Raw genomic sequence first — 23,393 nt, 5'->3', positions numbered from 1 at the left:
GTCCATTAGTTACATGCAAGCTCCTTGACATAAGAGTAGACCTGGTTCATGTTATAATAAACACAGTGTCACGAGCGTGTGTGTGTGTGTGTGTGTGTGTGTGTGTGTGTGTGTGTGTGTGTGTGAGAGAGAGAGAGAGAGAGAGAGAGAGAGAGAGAGAGAGAGAGAGAGAGAGAGAGAGAGAGTTCATAGTCACATACAAACCAGTGAGTAGCAGCATTTTTATTTGTATTTATATTTGGGGTCAAAATCAAGAAATTGGATCAATAACAGCTTATGTGTGGGAATTCTCTTCTGTGTGTGCTGAAATTACCTTAGAAGAAAAAAAACAAGACTTAAGTGATGAAATGTATTATGAAGCAAACAGAGAAAAGCCAATTTTCTTGTCTATATGGCCTAGCTTGTTCTACTTTGTTAATTATTAGTAAGTCAGATGCTGCCAGTGCAAATGATTGACTGGCCTCTCCAGCTACCCACACCCTCCAACCTTCTCCCTGAGTCCTATGGAAAAGTAAGCCAGCTGCAGCCACTGCCTAGCTTCTTGTTTGACAGCTTATTGATCTTGAGAGGGAGAAAGACGGAGCAGTGACAACTTGCTTCTGTCCCAGTGGACCGAACCGTGGCCTGGGAGGATTGGTGGTGTACCTGTGCATTTAGAATAGTACCGATTTGTCCCTAATTGTTGGGTTTTCTTTGAGTTGAAAATCCTCCAATTATCCATGGTCATTGCAGCTGCTAAAAGCCAAAACTATTTTTATGGGAAGGAATTATAGTCTGTGAGGATCTTCTGTGCTGGTCAAAGTCTTTCTGATTAGACCCACTCCTTCTTAACTCATTCTTCGCTTTGTAAATGGCTGGCCTGAATGCTTCATCCAATTCTTCACATTTGTTGAGGGCTTACCATGTCATTTGCTAGGAATTAAGTGTATGAATTTATTTATTCTCACACCTACCCATGAAGAAGTATCATTATTTTCTCCACAATAGAGACAAAGCTATTAAGACCAAATGCATTGATCAGAAGCTCATCTCTTGGAAAGCACTTAACTGACGTGTGACCTTTCATTTGCATGCAGATATAATGTATATAGTTGACACATAAATGTATAATTTGTAGGTATTTGTACATATGTATTTGCACATACAGAGATACATTTTCATAGAGATATTTTTATGGTAATTTATATAGAGGAGAATAGTCTGGAAGGGTTAAATAAAAATGACTATTTCTGTGTAATAGTTAATTTTTTGTATTTCTTTATTTCTTGGGTCTTTTGTGGTTTTCCTGATATATATATATATATATATATATATATATATATATATATATATATATATTTGTAACTAAGTTTGTGTCTCATTGTTTAGGGCATTTAAAATCATGCACTGACTGAGTTCCTGCCTACTCCATACAAGATGACATAAATCTCAAGCAAATCCCTGCATCTAATACAGCATCTGGCTGCTTGGGTTACCTAAATAGTGTACTTTTCTTTCCCAGACACATGGGCAGAGACTGCTAATGACATGTGTTGCCATTTCTTCTCTCCATTCCATGCTCTATCTCTTCTCCTGGAGAGATGATCTGTGCCACGAGAAGAAGGCTTGTGGTGACAGAAGTCATGATGGGCAAGGAATGGTGCTGCCTTGGGAATACAGTCTCCTCTGTTCTAGCGTGTTCCATAGCCTAACCCACAGCCCCCCAGTAAGAACTGGGCCTTGGGGATCTATAAGCCCCTGAGCACTTATGCAGGCACTAGAGAAAAGTCATGTGGATGCCTTAGTTTCTCTCCTCCTCTTAGTTGGAAATATGAAGGTAGAGGGTGTTCCCTCTCCAGCCCCAACACTGCTCACTTTATGCAGCTTCTAGCATAAGGAGCTGGCATTCATTACTTGCTGCTCATATATAAACAGGGGACACTAAAGAGTGTCACACAACACTGTGTGGTCTACATCAGTGCTAAGAAACAAATCCACCGTGTTCCTGTAAACACCCAGGACAAGAACAGGATAGAGCTTGGATCTCAAGACCTCTGAGAAAAACATACAGATCACGTTTTCCACCTTGTGGAAGGAAATCCATAGGATGCTTGCCTTCCTACTCACCAAAGGAATGTCACTAAGCACATGATCCCCCGGTGAGAAAATCAGTCATCTGCGCCACAATACCTACACAGTGGTACCAAGGTCCTTGCAGGTGATGTGGCTCTACAGACACAGAACCATTTGGTGGTGGGAGTGGCTGTATGAAGGTCACTCCTCAACAGAGAAACACAACAGAAACCCCATTGCTCAGAGAAACTGGGAGTAGAGCGCGCCTGAAGCTTCCAGGTCATTCCCTGTGGTGTTGCAGTTAAAGACTGCCACTGCGCTTCTCCTGTGTCCCACTCCAGAAAAAACAATTTCCCTTCCGGAAGATTTTAGCGCCGCTATTCCTAAGTGCCACTAGGGGGCGGCAGTACAATATGTCTTCCCTCTTTAGCTAGCCCTGGGAAGCTACCTGGCTTGCTGGACTTTGGAAGGCCTCAGTTTGAGACAGGGCCACTTTCCATACTCTGACCAATGCAACAGGAGCTTATAAGCATTACAGCATACACACACACACACACACACACACACACACACACACACACACACACACACACACACACACACACGTGTGGAACAGAAATAGATGACTGCTTTTCTATAAGTATGCAAAAGTTTTTTGCTGTGTATGTGTAGAATATGTACATGTTCATGGACTTATGCATTTGTGGACGCTAGAGGTGGACATCAAGTATCTTTTTCTGTTGTGGTACACCTGAGTTTTTTGAGATGGTTCTCCTCTCCGAACCTGGTGCCCACTGACTCCTACATACCCCTCCTTGCTCTCTTTCAAATTCATGGCCTCTTTTTCCATTAATTGATGTTACATGCATATGTGTATATACATCTACGTATATATCATATACTTAGACAATCCTAAGTACAACCTGCTCAGTCTGTATACCCTTTCTTGTATGTACGTTTTCAGGGCGGAGCATGTGGTACTACATAACCGACTGATGCCCTTCCCTGGGGAAGCCTGTCTCTCCTGCTCTCAGCACTCCTTAGCCCTTAGTTGCGTGCGCAGTGCTGAGACTTCACCGGCTTTCCCCATTCGCTTTGGCTTGTCTGCTGGTGTCACCCTTGTTTAGGCAGTCACGTTGGTGAGAATTTTTTTGTGGCCTGCTGTTGACTATTCCACGTGTATTTTTTTATTGCTAGGTTATGAAATAATTTGGTCCATATTAAAACTGACTTAAAAAATAGTTAATTATACAGGGCCTGGGGAGATAGCTTAGTCATTGAGGAACTTGCCATGCAAACATGAGGACCTGATTCAGATCCTCAACACTGATTTTTTTTTTTTAAAGGCCAGGTACTGTGGCAAGCATCTGCAGTTCCAGCAATGGAAAGGCCTGAAGCTCGCTGCTGGCTAGTCTATGTGAATCTGAGAGCTCCGGGTTCAGTGAGAGTCTCTGTTTCAAAAAAATACTGTGAAAAGCAATTGAGGAAGGCACCTTATATTGGTCTGGCCTCTACAAGAACATAAATGCATGCATGCACACAAACATATGCATACACATTCATTCACACATTCACAGAAAGTTCTTCATACAAAAACCATACTGAGGGATGGAGAGGGTCAGGATTTAAGGATGGTTTCAATTTTTCTGTAGGACCCAATTTCTGTTCCCAGCACCTATGTTGGGTGGCCCACAACCACCTATAACTCCAGCTCCTGCATACATGTGGCACAGACACACACACACACACACACACACACACTTAAAATAAATACATGTGTACCATATGGGTTCGGCTGTTCTTTCTGTGCATTTACTGTGTTGAACTGAGGCCGTTGAGGGCTTTATACTTACAACTTTGCTTTCTTTCATTTTTCCCTCCTGTCTCCCAAAGTCTCTACTTTATTAGAGTTGGCTATTATCAAATGCACAGATACTAAAAAGTGTATCTTTGTTTGGCATTTTAAAGTGTCCTCTTGTTTTCAAGGTCTGGTCATATATTTGTCACTCCAAACAATTCTTATGTTTTGACTGGATGCAGAAGTAGAAGCACTCAGTGAGGACAGCTGACATCACTTGGAAATCTGTTCCTGGCATTTTTCTTTGGTGTCCTTAATTCTCTTGGCCAAAAAAAGGCATATACTGCTGCCTCCTTTTTATTTTTCTTAGTGTGTTGTTTCTTCAGACCAGTACATTGGCATTTATGTTGCAGGACATGTGGATTCACAAGATGTTGAATTGGGAGTGCTTGGGGCTCCTTACCTTCTTTGTTTAAGGGTTTTTGGACAACATATAGGTGGTCATTATCTTTTTTAGAGAGATTAGAAAAGTTTATGGATTCTGCTAGCTCTTTTGGGTCCCAATAACAGAGGGACAGTGGATTCTGTCAGGCCAGGAATATTCTCCCTCTTTGCTCAGATTGGCATCCACAATGCATCCCCAAACAAATTTAGTTTCTTCTCTCTGGTTCTTCTTGGTCTATAAAAAGAATGTCCCTTACTCAACAGCAGGAGCACTCTGCTGTGGGTCAACACATCTTACTTCATGGGAAGATCTTGCTTGTCATTTTCATCACTGATTTGGACCACATAACCCTTCCACTCATCACCCGGAGCATCAGCAGCTACTTCTGTGAACATACACTTTTTTTAGAAATTTTGAAGTTTGCATTTATCACCCACTTCAGTGAGTTTCTGACATCCAGTGTCTGGGAAGGAGATATTCAGCTTCATTTTGATACACCTCTGTCTAGGAGGCATCATGGAAATGGGGCCAGAGTGCTCTTCTTGGCCCTTCTTGTTTTATGGCCTAATCTGAGATCAAGATCTTGACCCCTGCTTTTAAAATTTTATTTGAATCTTTATTTCCATGATAATTATTAACTCACCCATTTAAAAGATTATTTTATAAGTCCCTTCCTCCCTCTAACTCTTGTTCTCTCTTTGTTTCTTTTATCAGATAAATCTAATATAAAAATTGTTCTTTCAATAGCAAGACAAGCCCTTTACATCATTATAAATTGTATCAGACACTTTTCCTTTCATATTATTTTGTTTCATGCTTATAGAAACATGTGGTATGCATAAGTTACATTGTTCTCTGTGTTTCTGTTTTATTTACCTTATTTCTGAACTGTTTTTTTTTTTTGGTGTTGCACAATGTTCACCCATTTGTTCTATCATCATTGTTGCAGTGTATCATTACGTATTGCATATTCCCTATCCCCCCTTACCTATTGTCTATTCATTCATTCTCTAACATAAATAATAGGGTTTTCTAGAACTTCATAATTATTTTCATATACTCCTCCTTTTCCCCTCCTCACTGTCTAATTTGAAGTGAATTTTTTTTACTCCTTGTTTTCCCTTGTAAGTGTGTACTTACATGAGACAACCAGCTCCCCAACTCTGCTTTCCATAGACTTTCTCTTTTTGTTAGCTGGTTATATTTATGTGTTCAGAGCACATAACATTAAATGCTGTTCTGTCACCTCGTCCACATCCTTTTGTCTTAGTTCTGCACTTAGATGTATTTAAACATGCTTTATCAGATTGTATGCCAAATGTTTCTGCAATTTCGGCTTTGTGCCTGTGTTCATTCTAGAGGAAGAACTCATGGCAGTGACATTCCCTGGGTCCTTCAAGTTCCTTTCTATCTATCTTCAGCCTTTATACTCAAAGTCCTGTGTGGGTGGATAGGAAATTAATTTATCCTCACAAAGACCAGCCCTGCCTTCCCCACATACTTACACTTGGCCTCGGTGAGGGTTTTTTTGCTTCATGTTCATTTTTTATTTCTACTGTCACAAATAAACATAAACTTTACAACTTAAAACTACAGAACTTTTATTCCTACAGTCCTGGAGACCAGAAGTCTACAGTGAAGGTGCTAGAAGGCCTGCATTCCTTCTGAGGGGGAATAGGGGAATTCCTTTTCTAACTTTGAGAGTTTACTTACATCCCTTACCCCTTGACCAAAGCTCTAGCTGTTGGTTCCACCATATCTCTCACTAACCTTTGACCCCCTTGTTTCACACTTATAAGGACCTTTGTGTTTATATTGAGCTCACCCAGATAGGCAAGAATCAGCCCCTACCTCAGTGTCCTGCAAAGCCCCTTTGAAGGTATAAGGAGATATATTCACAGGTTTCTGGAATTGGCAGAGGTACATCTTTGGAGGTATGGAGGTATTCAGTCTACTAGATTTTTGTTTTATTCTTAGAAATTTTCACAAACCAGCAATGCAGTGAAAAAATAGGCTTTCTTCATACTTGGTATGGGAGATCTTTTAGACTCTCCATTCTGTACTACAAGTATCCACCCACTAAGTTTATAAACATCAGTCACAAGCTTATCCCAAGAGTGAAACTCTTACCTTCCTGGGCTAGACAGATGGTTCAGTGGTTAGGATCGCTTACTGCTCTTGCAGAAGACCAGGTTAGATTCCCAGCACCCCAATGGCAGCTCACAACTGCATGTAGTTTCTGGGAGATCTAATGCCTACTCTGACCTCTGAAGGCTCTTGTATGATGCATATGCATATACTCAGGTACATACACATACCGATAAAAACAAAACAAAAAACCCTGCCTTCTTGGTGATTCTCAAAGTAAAGAAGAGCTGAGAGTTTCTGCCCTATGTCTTGTTGATACCCACTGAGTGAGGCAATAGGAAGGATTAATGTTGACACAGAGGTGGGGGGTGAAACTCAGGGCCTCTCACTCCTGGCTAAGCCCCTGGTAATGCATGTCTTCTTTCCTTCCCAGCACAGTCCCTGAGAGTCTTCCTGTATTTATTAGTAACCTCAAGGCACTGTCCTCTGTGACCTTGTGTGGAAATAGAGTCTTAACATTCTAGAATTAGAGGAAATGAATGACAGTAATTTTACCCATGTATATATCTTAGTGGTCCTTTGAGGGGTGTCACAGAAAGCATCTTGTGGAAGAAGGCAATCCCTGACTCATCTCTGCCAAGTACAAAATGTGCTCTCTCCTCTATTCAGCTATTTCTAACTCTCAGGATCACATTTTCTCAACTCAGTGCTCTTTGAGTGATGAGACTGTGTTCAAGTCAACATCAGAACTCTAGAGCCCACAGTTGGTCACATCAGTAGAAATTATTGAATAGAACATGGAGGTCAGAGCTTAAGCTTTTATTGATTTGTTTGGGTGGACAGATAGCAGAGATAAAACAGCTCTGAAAACCCCTGCAAGCTAAGGGGAACTCAGTGTAAAGAGAGGACCTCTTCCATGTCTTCCTGTTTCTGAGAGTGTCTGCACAGCAAAACAGGCAAGAGATGTGAGTTTAGACAAGAAGGCACCTTGTAGAAATGATCGCTGAGAAAGAAGCAATTGAGAAGCATCATGGCTTTCCATCAATGTTCCAGGGCAGGGCAGGGTAGGCTAACCTCACTCCAGCTGTCTTTTGGTATTGGACACTGGAGTCAGGAAAAGTCATGGCTGGTCTGTCTTCAAGTAGGAATATTGTCCCTTGGCTGGGATTCCTTTCTTCTCCTCCATCTGTGCTGTATCCTGGCCCTGGGCTGAAGGAACAGGAGAGTGCGGGCTACCTGGATTCTGGCTTCGGATCACTATTTCCCTTGTGTGGTCATTGACCCACTCATCTCTAATCACGGTGGGAACACTCTCTCTCTGCCCTCCCTTTGGACTTGGGTGATTGCTGCTACAGTCTTGTCTTTCTTCTACAGTACTTGTCTCAGTCTGGACCTGGCCTCCTAGTACTGGCTCTCCTGTCTCACAGTGGCTTACTGGTGTCCAGCCTTGCCCCATACCTGACGCTATCTGGGTTTGTCTCTTTTCTGGAGCCCCTATCTGACTTGCAGACTGGCTCCTATCATGCTCCAAGGTCTGAGAATATGATCCTACCTGTGTCTGGAAGTGTCCTGTCCCTACCTGTCCTGAACGACTACTGTCTTGCCCATGGATCTCAGTCCTTCTATTTTGGTCATAGATGGACCCATGTGTCTGGATGCTACTATTTCCTGCCTGCTGACTTCTGCCTTGTTCCATCGTCTGGGTGTGTGTCTGAGTGTATGACTCTGCCTGTGTCTGGTGGTGTTCTTTAGCAGCCTGGCCTGCCTGGTTCCTATCTTGGCTGTGAGTCTCAGTCTCTCTGTTCTGGTCATAGATGGATTCCTGTGTCTGGATGCTGCCACTTCCTGTCTGCTGCCTCCAACCCTGTTCTACCATCTGGGTGTGTGTCTGAGTATGAGACCCTGCCTGTGTCTGGTCATGTTGTGTAGCAGCTTGGCCTGCCTGGCTCCTGTCTTGGCTATGGCTGTTAGTCCCTCTGTTCTGGCCGCAGGTGGACCCCTGTGTCTGGAAAGCACCTGCTTGGATCTGAGTTGTGGCTCCAGCTGTGGTCTCCTCTGTCTGTTGGCTAATCTGTGACTGCCTCTCTGACCTCCTCTCTCTGGTCCAACTCTTGTCCTCAGTTCTCGGGGTCTGCTCCACTTGTCCTGTCACTTGTGTTTGCTGGCTTACCATCTTCTGTCTCTGAGACTCAACCTCCCTGTCATGACTGCTGACCTGTGTAGGGTAGCTCTCCTGACTCTGGGTGTGTGTCCCGACCCTGACCTGTTCTTTAGATGCCTGATCCCTCTGCCCACAGCTGCTGTCCTCACAGCACTGCTCTGCTGCATCCCTCCCAACTCCAGTGCCGCCTATCTGGCCTTGCTCCAGCTCTTTGGAGGATCCAGGATAGCAGCGTTCAGACTTGTCAGACATGCCAGCACCCTTAGGAATCTCGCTCAGTGTCTTAAAGCAGGCTCGAGCAACTTTAAAGACTAGGACCAGGAATTCCTTGAACTCCACAGTCCCTGTGTTGTCTTCATCCAGCAGGCGCAGGATTTCATCCACAGTCGAGGGATCATGGGGATTCTGAGGGAGAGATGAGACCTAGTCAGCACTGCTCTCTAAGGAGAATCTGGCTTCTGGGCTCCCTCACCCCATGGCAGACTGGGAGCTCTCAGACCCACAGCACTGCCCACAGCATCATAGTGTAATGTTTTGTTGTTTGTGTCTTGTCGTAGCATCTCTCTTATTCAAGGGTAGGCAGCACCTTTGGTTTTATATATCCTCGGTTTCAGATCTGCAGGATGATGGACTAGGTAAAGATGTGTTGAAGACAGAACGCATGTGCTTGTATGCAACTGTCTAGGCTCCTGGCTCCTTCATGTGGGTGCCCTTAGTACTTTGCCCCTGGCAGCAACCCCACCAGAAGCATGGCAGGACAACAGGCTGCTCTAAGCACCTAGCACCATCCTAGTGTGCCAGTCTTTGTACCTAAGAACTTCATTATTCAGTCTTCTGTAGATGTTAACCAAAGGCAGAAAAGTGCATTAGGGCTCTGGCTTTGGTTTCCTGGGTGGGGTTGGTCTCTCGGAGTCCCCTGCACCCACGGCTGTTCAGAACTAGTGCTTCAAAATCTCACTTTTGACCTGACTAGTGAGCTAATATTTCTAAGCAACTGATTTGTGCAAGGTGGGAACAGGCTCTTTATGGATGCTAATAAGCAATCAATTTTCAGAGCGGTGTAGGAAATGCTATTGTGTCAGATTTGAGAAGCGCCAGCCCTGCTAGACCATTTGAAGTGTCCATTCTTGCCTGAACTGTCTGTCTCCTTGGAGTCTCTTTACCTTGTCTTGAAATTAATTTAAAGAGAGAATAAGACCCAAGGATCTGCCCTTTCTCTGAGGATCAGGATGTGCCGCCTGCAGTGACCTCTTTCCCTCCATGTCTTTCGTGTCTGCCTGCACATCTGCCAACAGAGCTAGCAGGCTTGACTTTGGCTCCTTGCTCTTTACATTCCCCAGGTAAGAGCCCTTGCAGGAAAACACACTTTGGCTGTCCTTGTCAAGTTTCTCCCTCTCATCCCCACAGAGCATACCACTATGACGTCAGCAAACTCCTGTTCCAGGAGCCTCTTGAGCTCCCCCCGCGTGAGCACTTTGCAGCCACCCTCTGAGCTGGCATAACGGCCGAAGGCTTCGATGATCCCGTGAATGTTTTGCAGCAGCTGAGGCATCTGCGAAGCTAAGCTGGAAGATATGAAAAGTCCCTTCATGGGCACCATAGTCAGCCCCTGCTCTCTCCTTACAATACTCTGTGACTTAGCCCTTTCACTGTGTCTTCAGCTATATTTTGGGTCTCTCTACCTTCTTTCATCCTTTCCTCAAAATGCACTTGATGGTGGGAAGGAGAAACCCCCAGAACTTGGAAGGAAGTTTCTAAGTTATCATTTAAATGGCAGGCTTCACCACCTACCTGATGTGAGCTGGTCCAAGATGCTTCGCGTTTCTGAGCCTCAGTTTATTCACTGTGAATGAAGCTGACACTTAGCACTTACTTCAGAGAGTTGTCATAAAGACTTAGAAGATAATCCATAAAAGGCACCCTGCTGATGCCTGGTTTATGCTAAGTGGTAGCTATTAAGTATCATCATCATTATTATTATATACACATACATGTATATAATTTGTGTACATCTATAGACACTGTACTGCTCACAAAGCACTTTCCTGTATAACATAGCTTATGACCCTTATTATCACTAGTATTTTCATAGGTGAGGGAAAGGGCTCAGAGGAGGTGGATTTGTGAAGGCCACACATTATTTTCTTTTAACCCATATGCAATTAGTTCTTTAGAATATACCTTTGGACAGATTTTTTTGCCTATCTCTAGGATGATAATGTCCTACTGGAAATATCAGAAGGCAGTAAGTACACACAGAGGTTAGCCCATCTTTTGGCTTGAAGCTCTCCAGAAGCTCCAAGGTTCCAGCCCTACCCTCTCATCTTCCCTGGAGAAGGTATTCTTGAAGAAGGTGGGATGCACCTGTTGGGGATACTAGGGTTAGGGGTGCCTTCCTGGTGCCGAGATGCTCTGCTTATGCTCTCTGCCCTCAGTCCTGGAACCTGTCAGAGAGGTAAGCTTCGGTAAGAGATACGTGGTCCATCTAGTCTAAAGGGCTGTGTCCTGTGATGGATGGTTCCCAGTCAAAGGAGAAAATGTTCATTTCCATTAAGCAGGCGAAGGTGAAGACGTGTGTGACTGAGTGGGCAAGAGGCATAGATGTGTTCAACAGAAGACTTGGGGAGACCTGAAGGAGAGGTGCCAATGATGATAAGGTTCCAGTACAAAGGGTGATGGAGGCTTGCAGCCTCTGGAAAACCAGGGAAGGGACCTTGGAGATGAAAAGGAGGATTGTGGGGGAGAGGATGGCATAGGTAGAGAAGCAAGGAGTGAGGGAAAGAAGGTGACATGGTTCAAGAAAAAGCAAGTCAGTGTGGCTGGAGGATTGAAGAGGTCTAGACCCCAGGTGGGCTGTGACTTAGACTCTTCCCTCTGTGTGCCTTAGGGCATATAACTTCAAATATCTCCCTTAACACAGATGGAAACCTCCCACCCCTGTGTTTTTAAACACATGACACTCTTTCATCACTGACCCATAAGTAGCTAAAAGAAGAAAATGTCCTTTTAGTGACGATTCAGATTCTTAGACTAAATCTACAAATTCATCTTGCGTATATATAAACTTAGAGTCAGGAAGGAAGTTCATATTAGTCCCTTCCTCCATAAGACAAGAAGCTTATGACGCAAGACAAACTGATTGTGTTTCCACAGGCTCTGAGCACTGCAAAGAACCTTCCAGAACCTTAGGGGGAAAAGTTATGCTGATCCAGGAAGGTGCGTGGGTGGTGGGTGGCCCCATTGCTGCTTCCCACACCATCCAGTGAGAAGAGCTGCAGGCTAGAGCCAGGGAGAGGAGAAAGCTGGATTGTCTCAGAAGAAGAGCGTTTCCCAAGAGCTTTGGCTGCAGCCTGCCTGAGACTCTGTGGGAACCCTTCCTACCTCCAGCTAGGCACTGAGTCCTGACAGCTCACATCTGACAGCCCTGGATTCATGAGCTCAGCTTGCCAAGACACTGAGAATGAGCAAGAAGTTACTCTGGAGGGAACTTACCTAATGCCCAGGCAGGATGGGACAGGATGGGACAAGTTTCTGTTAAGCAGTGTGTAGCGTACTTGTCAGTGGGATGAGAACCTTTTATAGAGGATTTAATGGCACTCGTATGTATTTTAGACAGGATGTCTCCACCCTACAAGAAGGCTTGATTCATCCAAAGCTCAGCCCAGCCCAGCCCCACCTCCTTTTTTCTCCAGCTCACCTTCTGACCCAAGGCAGCTTCCCTTTAATTACAGGCCCTTTCTACCATGGCTGAAACTGTCTCTTGCTGTGTCTATCTTGTCTCTTGCTGTGTCTATCTTCTTAGGACTAGGAGGCCCCCTTTACAATGAGTTGAGTTCAGCAGTGCTTTATACAGGCCTGAGATCCTGGGGAATCCTCCTCTCCAGGAGCCTGCAAAGCCGTAGAAGTCTTGTTTCTTTTATTCAAGCATTCAAGAACATATCTGTTTATTGAAGATTATTCTTTTCAAAGTGTTTTTTCCCCTTTCTGACTAAGTAACTGCTGCTGTTACTTAGACATATTCTAAGTTCTTATTTTGGAATTGTCTAGTTTATGAGCCCCTAAAAGGTATCAGTGTGTGCCTGTGTGTATGTGCACATCTGTATGTACACAGGCATGGAAGCTAGAGGTAAACCTCAGATGTTGTTCCTCAGGTACCTTCCACACTCCATTTTCTTTTTCTGAGGCAGTCTACCACTGACCTGGAGATTGCCCATTTGGGCTGGCTGGCTGGCCAGTGAGCTCCAGGAATCTGCCTGTCTCCACTGCCCTGGTGTTGAGATTGCAAATACACACCACCATACTTAAGGTTTCTTATTCTGGATTCTGGGGTTAAACTCAGGTCCTGCGCTTTTAATTTAAATATTTTACAGACTGAGCTATCCTCACGCCCCCCCCCCCGCCCCGACCAGATGTGGTTTCAATTTTTTAAATTTATTTTACATCTGGACCACAGTTTCTCCTCCCTCCTCTCCTCCTAGCCCCTCCCCCATCTCCCCTTTGCGGGGGGGGGGGGCGTCCCCACCATCCACTCCTCCTCCGTTTCTATTCAGAAAAGAGCAGGCCCCCTATAGATATCAACAAAACATGGCATATCAAGCTGCAGTAAAACTAAGTACCTCCCCATGTATTAAGGATGGGCAAGGTGACCAGTATCAGAAGTAGGGTCCCAAAAGCCAGTAAGAGTCAGAGACAGATCCTACTCCCACTACTGGGCATCCCACAAGAAGACCCAAGCTACACAATTGTCACATATACGCAGAGGTCCTAGGTCAGTCCCATGCAGGCTCCCTAGTAGTCTGTTCAGAATCTGTGAGAGCCTATGAACCCAGGTTAATTGATGCTTTAGGTTTTCTTGTGATGTCCCTGATGGTTTCAATTTTTATTCAAACAAAATAACCCCAATTTTCTGCTCTGAATAGGTAGCATTTTACAGCTGGTGAGAGAAAAGGCTTAACATGATCATGCATGGTCTTTTTCCACTGGACAGAAGGAACCCAGTGGCCCTGTGGATATGAGAGGCAAGGCCAGAGGAAAGAATCTTTCCTCATACTGACTTGTACAAACCCCTTTCCTCCACACTTCATGGCAATATCTAAAGTGAAAGTATCAATAATTCAGTCTGGGAGAGCAGCTGAGCTTTCACAGTAGTGATACCCTCCTTTGGGTTCTCTCCTGCCCTATTTCATGGTCACCGTTTCTGGGCCACAAGAGGAATGTAACTGTCAACTGTATCTGTGCATGCTCCCACACTTGCGTGCTCGCATGCACACGTACACACTAGAGGCCATTGTACACAGCTCGGCGGACTCAATATCATTTGTTAAGTGTCTCTTCTGACGTGGTGTCATATGCGTCACCTGTCAGATCACCATTGGTTAGTGGGAGAGACACCAGGGCATTTCAAGGGGTGAGTGGCAGGTGACTTCTCGCAAAGAAGATTCTTGAATGGCCTCAATTTCTATCATCATAGCAGCAGCCACAAATCCATCCTTTACTGAAAGCCTGCTCATCAGATCTTACACACACTAAGAAACACACAATGGTGAAGTGTGGGGTAGCTAGAGGGTGGCTACTTATGCTGTACCCCCAAAGTAGCAGACAATGTTAATCAAATTTGCCTAAAAACACTCACATTTTGAAGATATTCAGAAGACTGACGGATTATTAACTCCATGATTGTGGAGTTAGAATATTACAGTGAGAGCCAAAATGACCTCCGGCTATCCTTAATACTTTTAATAGCCATTTATCCTCCACCCGTGTGTCTGAATTCACACCAACTTGACTTGCAGATTAAACTTGGAATGCATTGCTAAGCTTGACCTGTCTAGCTTGTACCAATTCAGGAGATGAGGATGTCACCAGAGCACATCTGAGACTTCTAGCAGAGATTTCCTGGTCTGGCTGTCACCCAGCTGCATGATGTCCCATCAGTATGTCCAGCAAGTGTGATTTGTAACTATCTTTTGTTCCGAGTCTGTAAAAGGTTCGTGTAACTTCCAGGATGGACCATGTTACCCGAGACACCCTGAATCGGTGCTGTCAGGTCATGGTCCCTCATTTTTTAAAGAATAAACTGTTCCCCTTGGAGCAAAAGTTGTTTTATGTCAAAAGACCAACGCATTCCATAATTTTTTTTTCTTCACTTTGGAAAAAGAGTTAAACATTTCTGCAGACTAGAGAGCTGTTTCCAGAAGCAGCTGTATGAAGAGAATTTGATGGTATTTGTTGCCAACATATCCTAATTAAAAGAAGGGTGACAGAGACGTGGTTCTTGGGAGGGAAACAAACAAAAAATATAACAGTCGACAGTTCTGAGCCTCCATTGTCCTCTCTCCAATCCTTATCTCCCCAAAGCGCCCTGCAAAGAACACCCTGGAAACCCAGTAAGTAGCTCCGAGTCAGCCCTGGAAATGCCAGACAGGGTTAGGTAGATGCCTGATAACCCTGCTGACAAGAGTCTGGTGACTTAGGATATGTCACTCCCGAGTCTAATCCTTGACTGACAGATGGTTCTGGTCCTGTTGTTTCTCAGTTATGATCCAGGCAGTGCGTATAGATAGTGTCTTCAGCATCCTTAGTTTGTCCAGAAAAGCTGTAATCTGCCATTTCCAGGACTCTCAATTTCTCAATCTTCATAGAGGAAACAAACTAGAAATTCCTAAGCTCTTTCCCATTGAAAAAAGAAGAAGATTCATGGCAAGAGGTATTGGGGATAAGGGGGATTTTCCTTTTCCTGCTTCATCAGAGTCCTTCTCAGAACTCCAGTGTCCTGATGGTACAGAAGGTTTGTTGACTCACAGGAAATGGGAACAGATATATTTCCCACTGTGTTCTTGCTCTTATCGTAGTCTCTAGTCAAAAGTATGGACCTGTCACTTCCCATCACACTTGACTTCCTGTGAGCCTTTCTGTACTAATGCTTCCTTTCTATCATCTACACACAGAGACCTTCCCCTGTAAATGGCACTGCCTCCTCTTTCGTATGTTTCCAGATTGTCCCAACCAGATGAGAGTGTTCCTATGCTCGGTAGCCTGCTCACAGCACTCTTGCTGGGGAATATTTACAGCTTTTGTTTTACTGTACTGTCACTATCATTAATTGTCTGTCAGCTTTCTTTCCAGAGTATGCCCCTTTTAGAGAACAAAGCACAAAGCAGTTCTGGAGTAAACGTGACAACTTCCAAAGGAAGCCCTGTCCATGTTTTTTGTTTGTTTGTTTGTTTGTTTTTGTTTTTTCAGGAAAGAGTCACTGATACATGAAGATTGGGTGATACATAACCCAACCCAAACCATGCGGGTAGCCAGATTTCCACTCCACTAGAGCTACCCCTGTGTTCATGGGGATAGAGTAGAACACTTAGTGTATTCCAGGACCAAGCTGGGGTAATCTCTGAGGCAGATCTGCATCAGGGTGGACTGGATTGTGCAGGTTTGGATTCTATAAACCTGATGGTATTGTTCTCTAGTAGGGATGGTTAGTATTTGACTGTTTCCTCCTCCATTAACCAAACACTGATCCCTCCCAGAAGTATCCAGGATTAAAGGTAATGGCTGATGACAGTCCTGAGCAACAAAGGAGCACCAAGGGTGTGCAGAAACTAAGTAGAGGGTTATGCTATGGGCTTGGAAACACAGTTCTTATTTGATGAGAATAGGGTAAGGTGCTGAATATTGAGAACTTTAAAAATAATTATTTTTGACAATTTAGTACATATATCCACTGTATTATGATCATATTTACCTCTACCTTGTTACCTGTTCTTTGCCCCCAATTCCTGCTAGCCACCTTCTTCCCAACTAGAATTCCTCTTGCTTTCTTGTCTTTTTGTAGAACTTTTGAGGTCATTCTGAAAGCCACTGGACATTTTCTAAATTTGCACAGTCATTCTTTGTAGACCACCTTCACCAGGCTGGTACTGGCAAAATGAGAAACATAGGCATTGTTCTTATCCTCAGGGACAGAGACACTGCTCCAACATGTGACTGTCTATATGGTCTAATAAGTCTCAATTTATTTACCTGTAAATACCATGACCTTTGCTTATACCAGCTGGTTATGGTCAGGTTACAATATCCATCAAGGGGCTGTGCAGATAGTGTAACCAGGAAAGATTTTGCCATGCAAGCATGTGGAGTTTGAACTCCAGAATTCATCTTTAAAAACACACTCTCTAAGCTTGGTTTTCTTGAAAGCAACTCAAAGTGAAAAGGGTTTATTTAAGATTACAAATTACAGTCCATCATGAAGGGAAGTCAGGACAGGAGCTCAAGGCAGGAACCTGAAGGCAGGAACTGAGTGAAAGACCATGGATGGACAATGTTGTCTATTACCTTGCCCTCATGGATTGCTTAGCCTGCTTTCTTATACAAAATAGGACCGCTTGCACAAGGGTGGCATTGCCCACAGTAGGCAGTGTCCTCCCACATCAATTTTTCATCAAGAAAATCCCTGCACAGACTTGCCTAGAGGTCAATTTGATGGACCTCAATTCCTCAATTTCTGTTCCTTTCCCCATGTGACTCCAGTTTACATCAAGTTGACAAAAACTAGTCAGTATATACATATACACAATAAATGTGGGATTACATTGTAAACTGATGAACCCTAAATCATGCCTGGGTTATTCCTGGCATTTAAAGTAATGATAATGAATGGTATATCATTCGATTACCAATGGTAATGATTGGTATATAATCTATAAAACTTCATAAGTCTTTCTAAATGTTTGTTTCTGCTCTTCTCTAAAGAAATTTATCACTATTGGTCTTCTTGTAGTCCCAGTCCAATTAAAATTTAAAGCTGGCTTTGGATTTGGAGAATGGCTCTTTCCTTCTTTAAACTCAAGCATGTTGTTAAAAGGAAAATGCAAACTCCCTGTATCATGCCAGAAGAAAGAGCCATCTTCTGATATGGGACAGGAGAAAAACCAAATTAATTAAGGGACTATTCTATTACTACTAATCTCAATTCTTTGATTCTATCCTGATTCTTTAAACTTTTCTTAAAGTATGAATTTTATATCAAAATTTAAAAGATTTATATATATATATATATTTTAAACTTTGTTAAGATATTAATGATCATATAGAGTACTAATTCTAGAAAAAAAGGCTTCAATTAGCTGCCTATACATGTCTTTGTGTTTGAGTCTTTATCAGTTTTCTGCAGAAAATCATGGCCAGGTCTAACATCAATTGAAGTCTCCAGGAAGAAGATGGGGCCCCACAACAACAACAATTCCACATGGACAATAATAATACCACTAAGCTGACAAACATCATCTACAGATCAGCTTTGGACTACAAACTGCTCAGAGCAATTTTGAGATGGCTAGCTGAGATGATCCAGTTTCAAAGACTACTTGAATAAGGACTTGAGATAAGCCCTGAACTTTGGCATTATGCACAGACTGGACAACAAAGGATATAGCTACCTTTCCTATAGTTTGACAATTAACCCAAAATTTTTCTTTTCAGAATAAAGATACCTTCGCCCATATCCAGCAGGAAGCAATTTTAAGAATATAACACCCACATTCCCAAAGAGGTGGTGTGAGGTGGGTGGTTTTTTTTTTTTGGTCTTTTAATGAGTTTTGAGTCTGGGATAATTTTCATCGTTTAGGATGGTTGGTTACAAGTTGTTGTTAAGGGTTAGGAAAAGGGCTAAGCAAAGGAGATTAGATTTATGGTTCTTGTTCAAAAAAAGGATATATGGAAATGATAGAATAGAGGGTAATTATTGAATCTACTTGGAAAAATAAAGAGAAGATATAGCTGTGATATAGATAAAAAGATAGATTATTGAATCTACTTTTAAAAGACAATTACTAGTTTTAAGTACTTTACATTGGATTGGATTTTTGTATATTGTATACAAATTATATATATTGAGATTGATATTGTTAGAAAATGCTATACGTATATTTCTAATCTTGTTCAAGTTATTGTACTTATACCGTTCAATGTAATGCAATTTGCTGATCCTTGAATGCTATTATTACCAACTATTAAGATATAAAGAAATCAAAGTTAGTAGTTAGACATTACAATCGAACTTGTAGTCATATTAGGTATTTATTGCTTGTATATATTGTATATAGTTATTTTACTTTTTGCATATAGTTTTTCTTATATTAGTTTTAACTTTTTTCCTTTTTTCTAATAAAATAGAAAGGGGGAAATATGGTGATATTTTATTTGTGCTGAAATGTGATTTTATTTGTATGTTAATAAATAAAAGTGCCTGGAGGTCAGAGCTAATAGCAAGCCATAGCAGAAGCCTGGCAGTGGTAGCACACACCCTTAATCCTGATCACATGACAGGCAGATCTCTGTGTGTTCAAGGACACCACCAGCATGGAGACACATGCCTTTAATCTCAATACCAACCATAGAAGACCTGGAGGTCTTTATAGACAGGCAGTGACGAGGAGGTCATGTGGTTGGGTTTACAATCAATGAGAAGGCAGAACAGAATCAATAAAAAGACAGACACACAGGAAGTAGGTCTCTTTCTGAGGGGGAAGGACGGCAGCGGCAGCAGGTGGTAAGAAGGCCGTCTTGGTCTCAGCTCTCTGACCTCTGGGGTTTTTAACTCTGCATTTGGCTCTGTGTTTCTTATTTAATAAAACCATTCAGATTTACATCTACACTTTTGATTATAGAAAGAAGGAATATACATGAGATTAATAATCACATGGCTCAAACTATTCTTTAAAAATCAACTAATAAATAATTTGTACAATTGCACAATTACAGAATAATTAGAACTAAAGCTAATGATAGGTGTCATTTTTTGCAAATTCATTGCAAGTGAAATTGTAGTTATCTATTAAACAGAAAAAAATAATATTCAGTGGATACAACTTTTGTGTCTTTATAACTAGACATAGCTTACTATGATCCAAGCTCATTGGCAGCAGATAGGGACTTTTGGAGATTGTGGTCAGTCATTTGGGTCCCCGATCCTGTAATTCCAAGCCTGGAAGTTCCAGATGCTTGGTGGCCTTTCCATGTATACTGAGGGAGGCACAGATCCACATGCCTGACAACTGGTGCTGTGTATAGAAGCATTATACCTGTGTGTGCCATGAGATTTTCAAATGTATGCTTTGGAAATGACAACAGTATCTGAGACAACAGTAATTTGTCTCTACAAACCCCAGCATGAGCCTGACTACTGGGTGTAACACCAGGGGAGCTGGTTACAGGCAAGGCCTAGAAGGCTGGATGATACCAGTGCTGCATCACAGAAGCCAAGAAGTCCAACCAAGCCTGCATTCTAGAAGCCGAATTCTGGTTGAAATGGATGTCCAGACCACTGTTATTACAAGACCATGCAAAGGAAGTCTGTGCATGTGCTGGGGTCTGGAAGAGACCTTGTTTGAACGTTATGCTCAAGTTCAATCACTGACGGTGGGACTGGGGCTCTTTGCAAGGCTCAGCAGCTGTTCATTGTGCAGACTGTGCTGATTATTGAGTTACTGGAACTTTACCACACTGCTTCCTTGCTTATCAGATACCAAAGTGTTCTCACATACTGAGAGGTTCTTACTGTTCCTGTGTTTCAAAACAGAGACCTGAGTTTCAATGAGGTAAAACGTCATTTCCAACGTCACCCTGGTGTTTAGGGGTAGAGGTGGAACCAGAACTGTGAGTTTTCTTCCTGGTTCCATTGGCTTCTCACAGCATTTGCCTTGATGGAGGGCTGTGGTTGGGGTGGGGTGTGTTGCTAGAGTGCTTGTCTACGTGTAAGCCTCTTCCACAGCCCCAGGATGGTATGGGATCAAGGACCTAGATGAGAGATCACACTAGGGGTCAGGTCTGCACCATGAAAGGGAAAACCTCCACAGGCAGCTCTCCAAGGCTGAGGTATGGAGTCCTGAATTATCATGTATTATCTCACACGACAATGGATTTTAACCTCTTCCTCTGATGTCGCTAGCCAAGAACTTGAGACCTTCATTCTTGCTTCTGAATCTTTCTCTTCCCAGGATATATTTAGGCAGACATGACCTTTTATTGTTGTTCAGCTAGAAACCGAGGGTTTGGGGAGGTGGCCTAGTCAGTAGATTATTGTGTCAAAAGCATAAGGATCTGAGTTCAGATCCCCAGCACCCACATACTAACTAGGTGCAGCCGAGTGTCTACAACCCCAGCACCAGGGCTGCAGACACATGCAGATTCTCAGACTCACTGGCAGCCAGTCTAGCTGAATTTGTGCGCTTCAGGCTCCATGAGAGACCTTGTTTCCAAAAATAATATGGAGAGACGTTCAGAAGAAGCCTGATGTTGACCCCTGGCCTCCACACACACATGTGCACACATGTCCACCCACACAAGTATGTACACAGGCACCCCTGCACACACACACACACACACACACACACACACATACACACACATATACACACACACACATACACACACACACACATACACACACACATACACACACACACACACACACACACACACACACACACACACACACACAGAGGCCTCTGTATGTTAGCTGACTTCAGGCTCCTCTAAAAGGAGTTCAGAGACTTCAGATAAATCCTATAAATCTTTGAAACTTGGTCTTTTGTCTGAGAATGGAACTTGTATGATACTTTTCTTTCATGAGTGGTGTATAGATTTAGGGAAATAATGAGCCTTAAAAAGTTTTCCTGGTGGCTGTTGACAGTAGGCCTTCAAACAATAGTAGACTTATGATGCCAGTAATGAAGACAGGGAAAAGGTGATAAGGGAACACTGGCAATTCAGAGTTGAGCTCATGATCCTTAAACAAGAAGACTTAATGTGGTTAAACAGAGAGACCAGAGGCTCCTGTGGTCACAAACCAGGCTTTAGAGTATGACATAGTTGGATAATGAGCATGTGTGCATGGTTGTGTCATCTGTAGATACATCTACTGCAGTTACAACATGCCAAGTAGCAAAGTGGGGTCAGAAGTCATCTGATTCGCAGTGGATGAAAATTCTGAACAGCTGACCACAAATGGACATTTGTCAGAACATTCTCTGTTGCTTTATCAAAGCTGTGGCACAGGGATGTGAATATTTGATGATTGACATAGAAACAGACTACACAAGTAGAAAACCCAGAGGACCACACCCGCACGGCTCCACAGTTCTCAGGAAGAAGATTGGAATTCACCCCAGAAGCACCTGCATGCTATTCTTAAAGCTACTGTGAATGTACAGTTGATGCCTTCTGGAAATAAAGCTCAAATGGTTTTAAGATTATGTGGGGTCTGTCACTTTGAATTCATTTTGCCCACAGTTCCTAAGGTCTACGCAAGTGTCTTGCCCAACCAGAGAAGGAGAGCTTGCTGCCTTCCAGAATCCAGTGCTCAAACTGTACACACAGGCCTACAGATCCCATATCTTGCAAGGAAGGCTTGGGGACACCATATTTTCTTCATGTACTGTTCCTGATGCTTCCATTCTGGTTGTCTGCCTTGGCAACTACCTCAGATGGAAAGCTAGCACAAACCCTGCAGGGTGGGAAGTATGTTGGGGGGTGATGTAAGGTCCTCAGGGTGTATCACTTCAGGAGGAAGTTCCAGCTCAGCTCCACTGTGGTGAAAGGTGCATTTTTGTTTGTTCTTTAAACGTGGAAACTGTATTCTTGCATATCCCAATGTCAACAAGTCTATGCTTTCTGACATGGTAGCCTCCCCTCCAGTGAGGGCAAGAGGCCAGCTCTCCCTCTGCTCCTAGAGCCCTGGCTGCTCCCGTTCAGCCTGGTTTCTTCACAGAGTGTGCTAATTAGAACTCTTAAGGGACACAGAACCACAGGATGCACCTAGATACTTCTGTGAAGACAGGCTTTTAGTCAAGAGCTTACCTCGAGGAATAGTTGTTCACTCCATTTAGGGGCTGGGAAGTCTGAATTTTTAGGACTAGTGGGTTGGAAATTTCAGTGGCAGCTGACAGCGCACTGAGTCTGTTGGCAGGCTCTCTTCCTCAGAGGGCCTAGGGCTTTTCTCCGCAGTCTCTCTCCTGCCTGTGTGTGGCCCATCCACCTTTGAAAAGATAACCTGCTTTACTCAAAGTCTGCTAATATAAACATTAGCCACATCCAAAAAAATATCTTTCTGCCAACGTCTGTATTGGGTTTGACCAAAAATCAGGTATCAGAATTTGTTACATTGACACATACATTTAGATAGTGCAGCCTGCAGTTCCCTCCAGACATGGCTTCTCACAACGGAGGGTTTCCCCCAATGACTTCTCAGTATACCCATAGTATCAATAGTTTCTCAGTAACTGGGGGTTTCATTTGTTTGTTAGTTTTAGTCTAACTCCTCAAGAAGTATATGAAAGCCTTTTTTAAAAAAGATTTATTTGTTGTTTATTTAATCTGTATGAGTGTTCTGCCTGTGTGTGTATTTGTGTGCTCCATGTGTGCCTGGTGCCTGTGTGGAGGTCAGAAGAGGATATCAGATCCCCTGGAACCACAGTTTCAAATAGTTGTGATCTGCCACATACGTGCCAGGAACTGAGCCCAGGTTTTCTGCAAGAGCAGTGAGTGCTCTTAACCACTGAACCATCTCTCTAGCCCCCAAGTATTTTAATTAAGCAGCTTAAAATTCTTATTAAAAGTATATATGTACTTGAAAGAAAGATCAAGACATCAAAAGAAAAATAAACATCATTGTAATTCTATTACCCAAAGTAGATTGTGTATCTTTCCAGTCATTTATGTATACAGATAAGTGATGACAGTAGTCCTCTATCATAATTCTCTACTGAGCCCCAGATATTGACTCAGTTTATCCTTCCAGTAAGGTAGAGGGTACTGTTATTTCCATCTTCAGACAAAGAAAGAAAAGTTAA

The 23,393-nt window shown here is 43.1% G+C and overlaps 1 protein-coding gene across 1 annotated transcript; it reads right to left on the bottom strand.

Annotated features, from left to right (window-relative positions):
- Window positions 1-1,332: 1,332 nt before the first annotated feature.
- Window positions 1,333-21,724, bottom strand: Crnn (cornulin). Its single transcript, XM_052731484.1, has 2 exons — window positions 9,959-21,724; window positions 1,333-8,949 (listed from the first exon to the last, which is right to left on the bottom strand). The coding sequence occupies exons 1-2, from the start codon at window positions 10,142-10,144 to the stop codon at window positions 7,504-7,506; spliced, it is 1,632 nt and encodes a 543-aa protein (XP_052587444.1). The 5' UTR covers window positions 10,145-21,724; the 3' UTR covers window positions 1,333-7,503.
- Between the last annotated feature and the right edge of the window lie 1,669 nt (window positions 21,725-23,393).

The sequence above is a fragment of the Peromyscus californicus genome, unplaced genomic scaffold (genome assembly GCF_007827085.1).
Source record: "Peromyscus californicus insignis strain IS unplaced genomic scaffold, ASM782708v3 Scaffold_9__1_contigs__length_137607984, whole genome shotgun sequence".
Lineage (NCBI taxonomy): Eukaryota > Metazoa > Chordata > Mammalia > Rodentia > Cricetidae > Peromyscus > Peromyscus californicus.
This window is presented reverse-complemented; position numbering and strand designations above follow the sequence as displayed.

Excerpts from the sequence above, each read along its gene's own strand:
- Crnn (XM_052731484.1), bottom strand. The coding sequence starts at position 10,144 with ATGGTGCCCATGAAGGGACTTTTCATATCTTCCAGCTTAGCTTCGCAG. Across the intron at positions 8,950-9,958 it reads AGTTTGCTGACGTCATAGTG|AATCCCCATGATCCCTCGAC; the intron begins GTATGCTCTGTG and ends TCTCTCCCTCAG.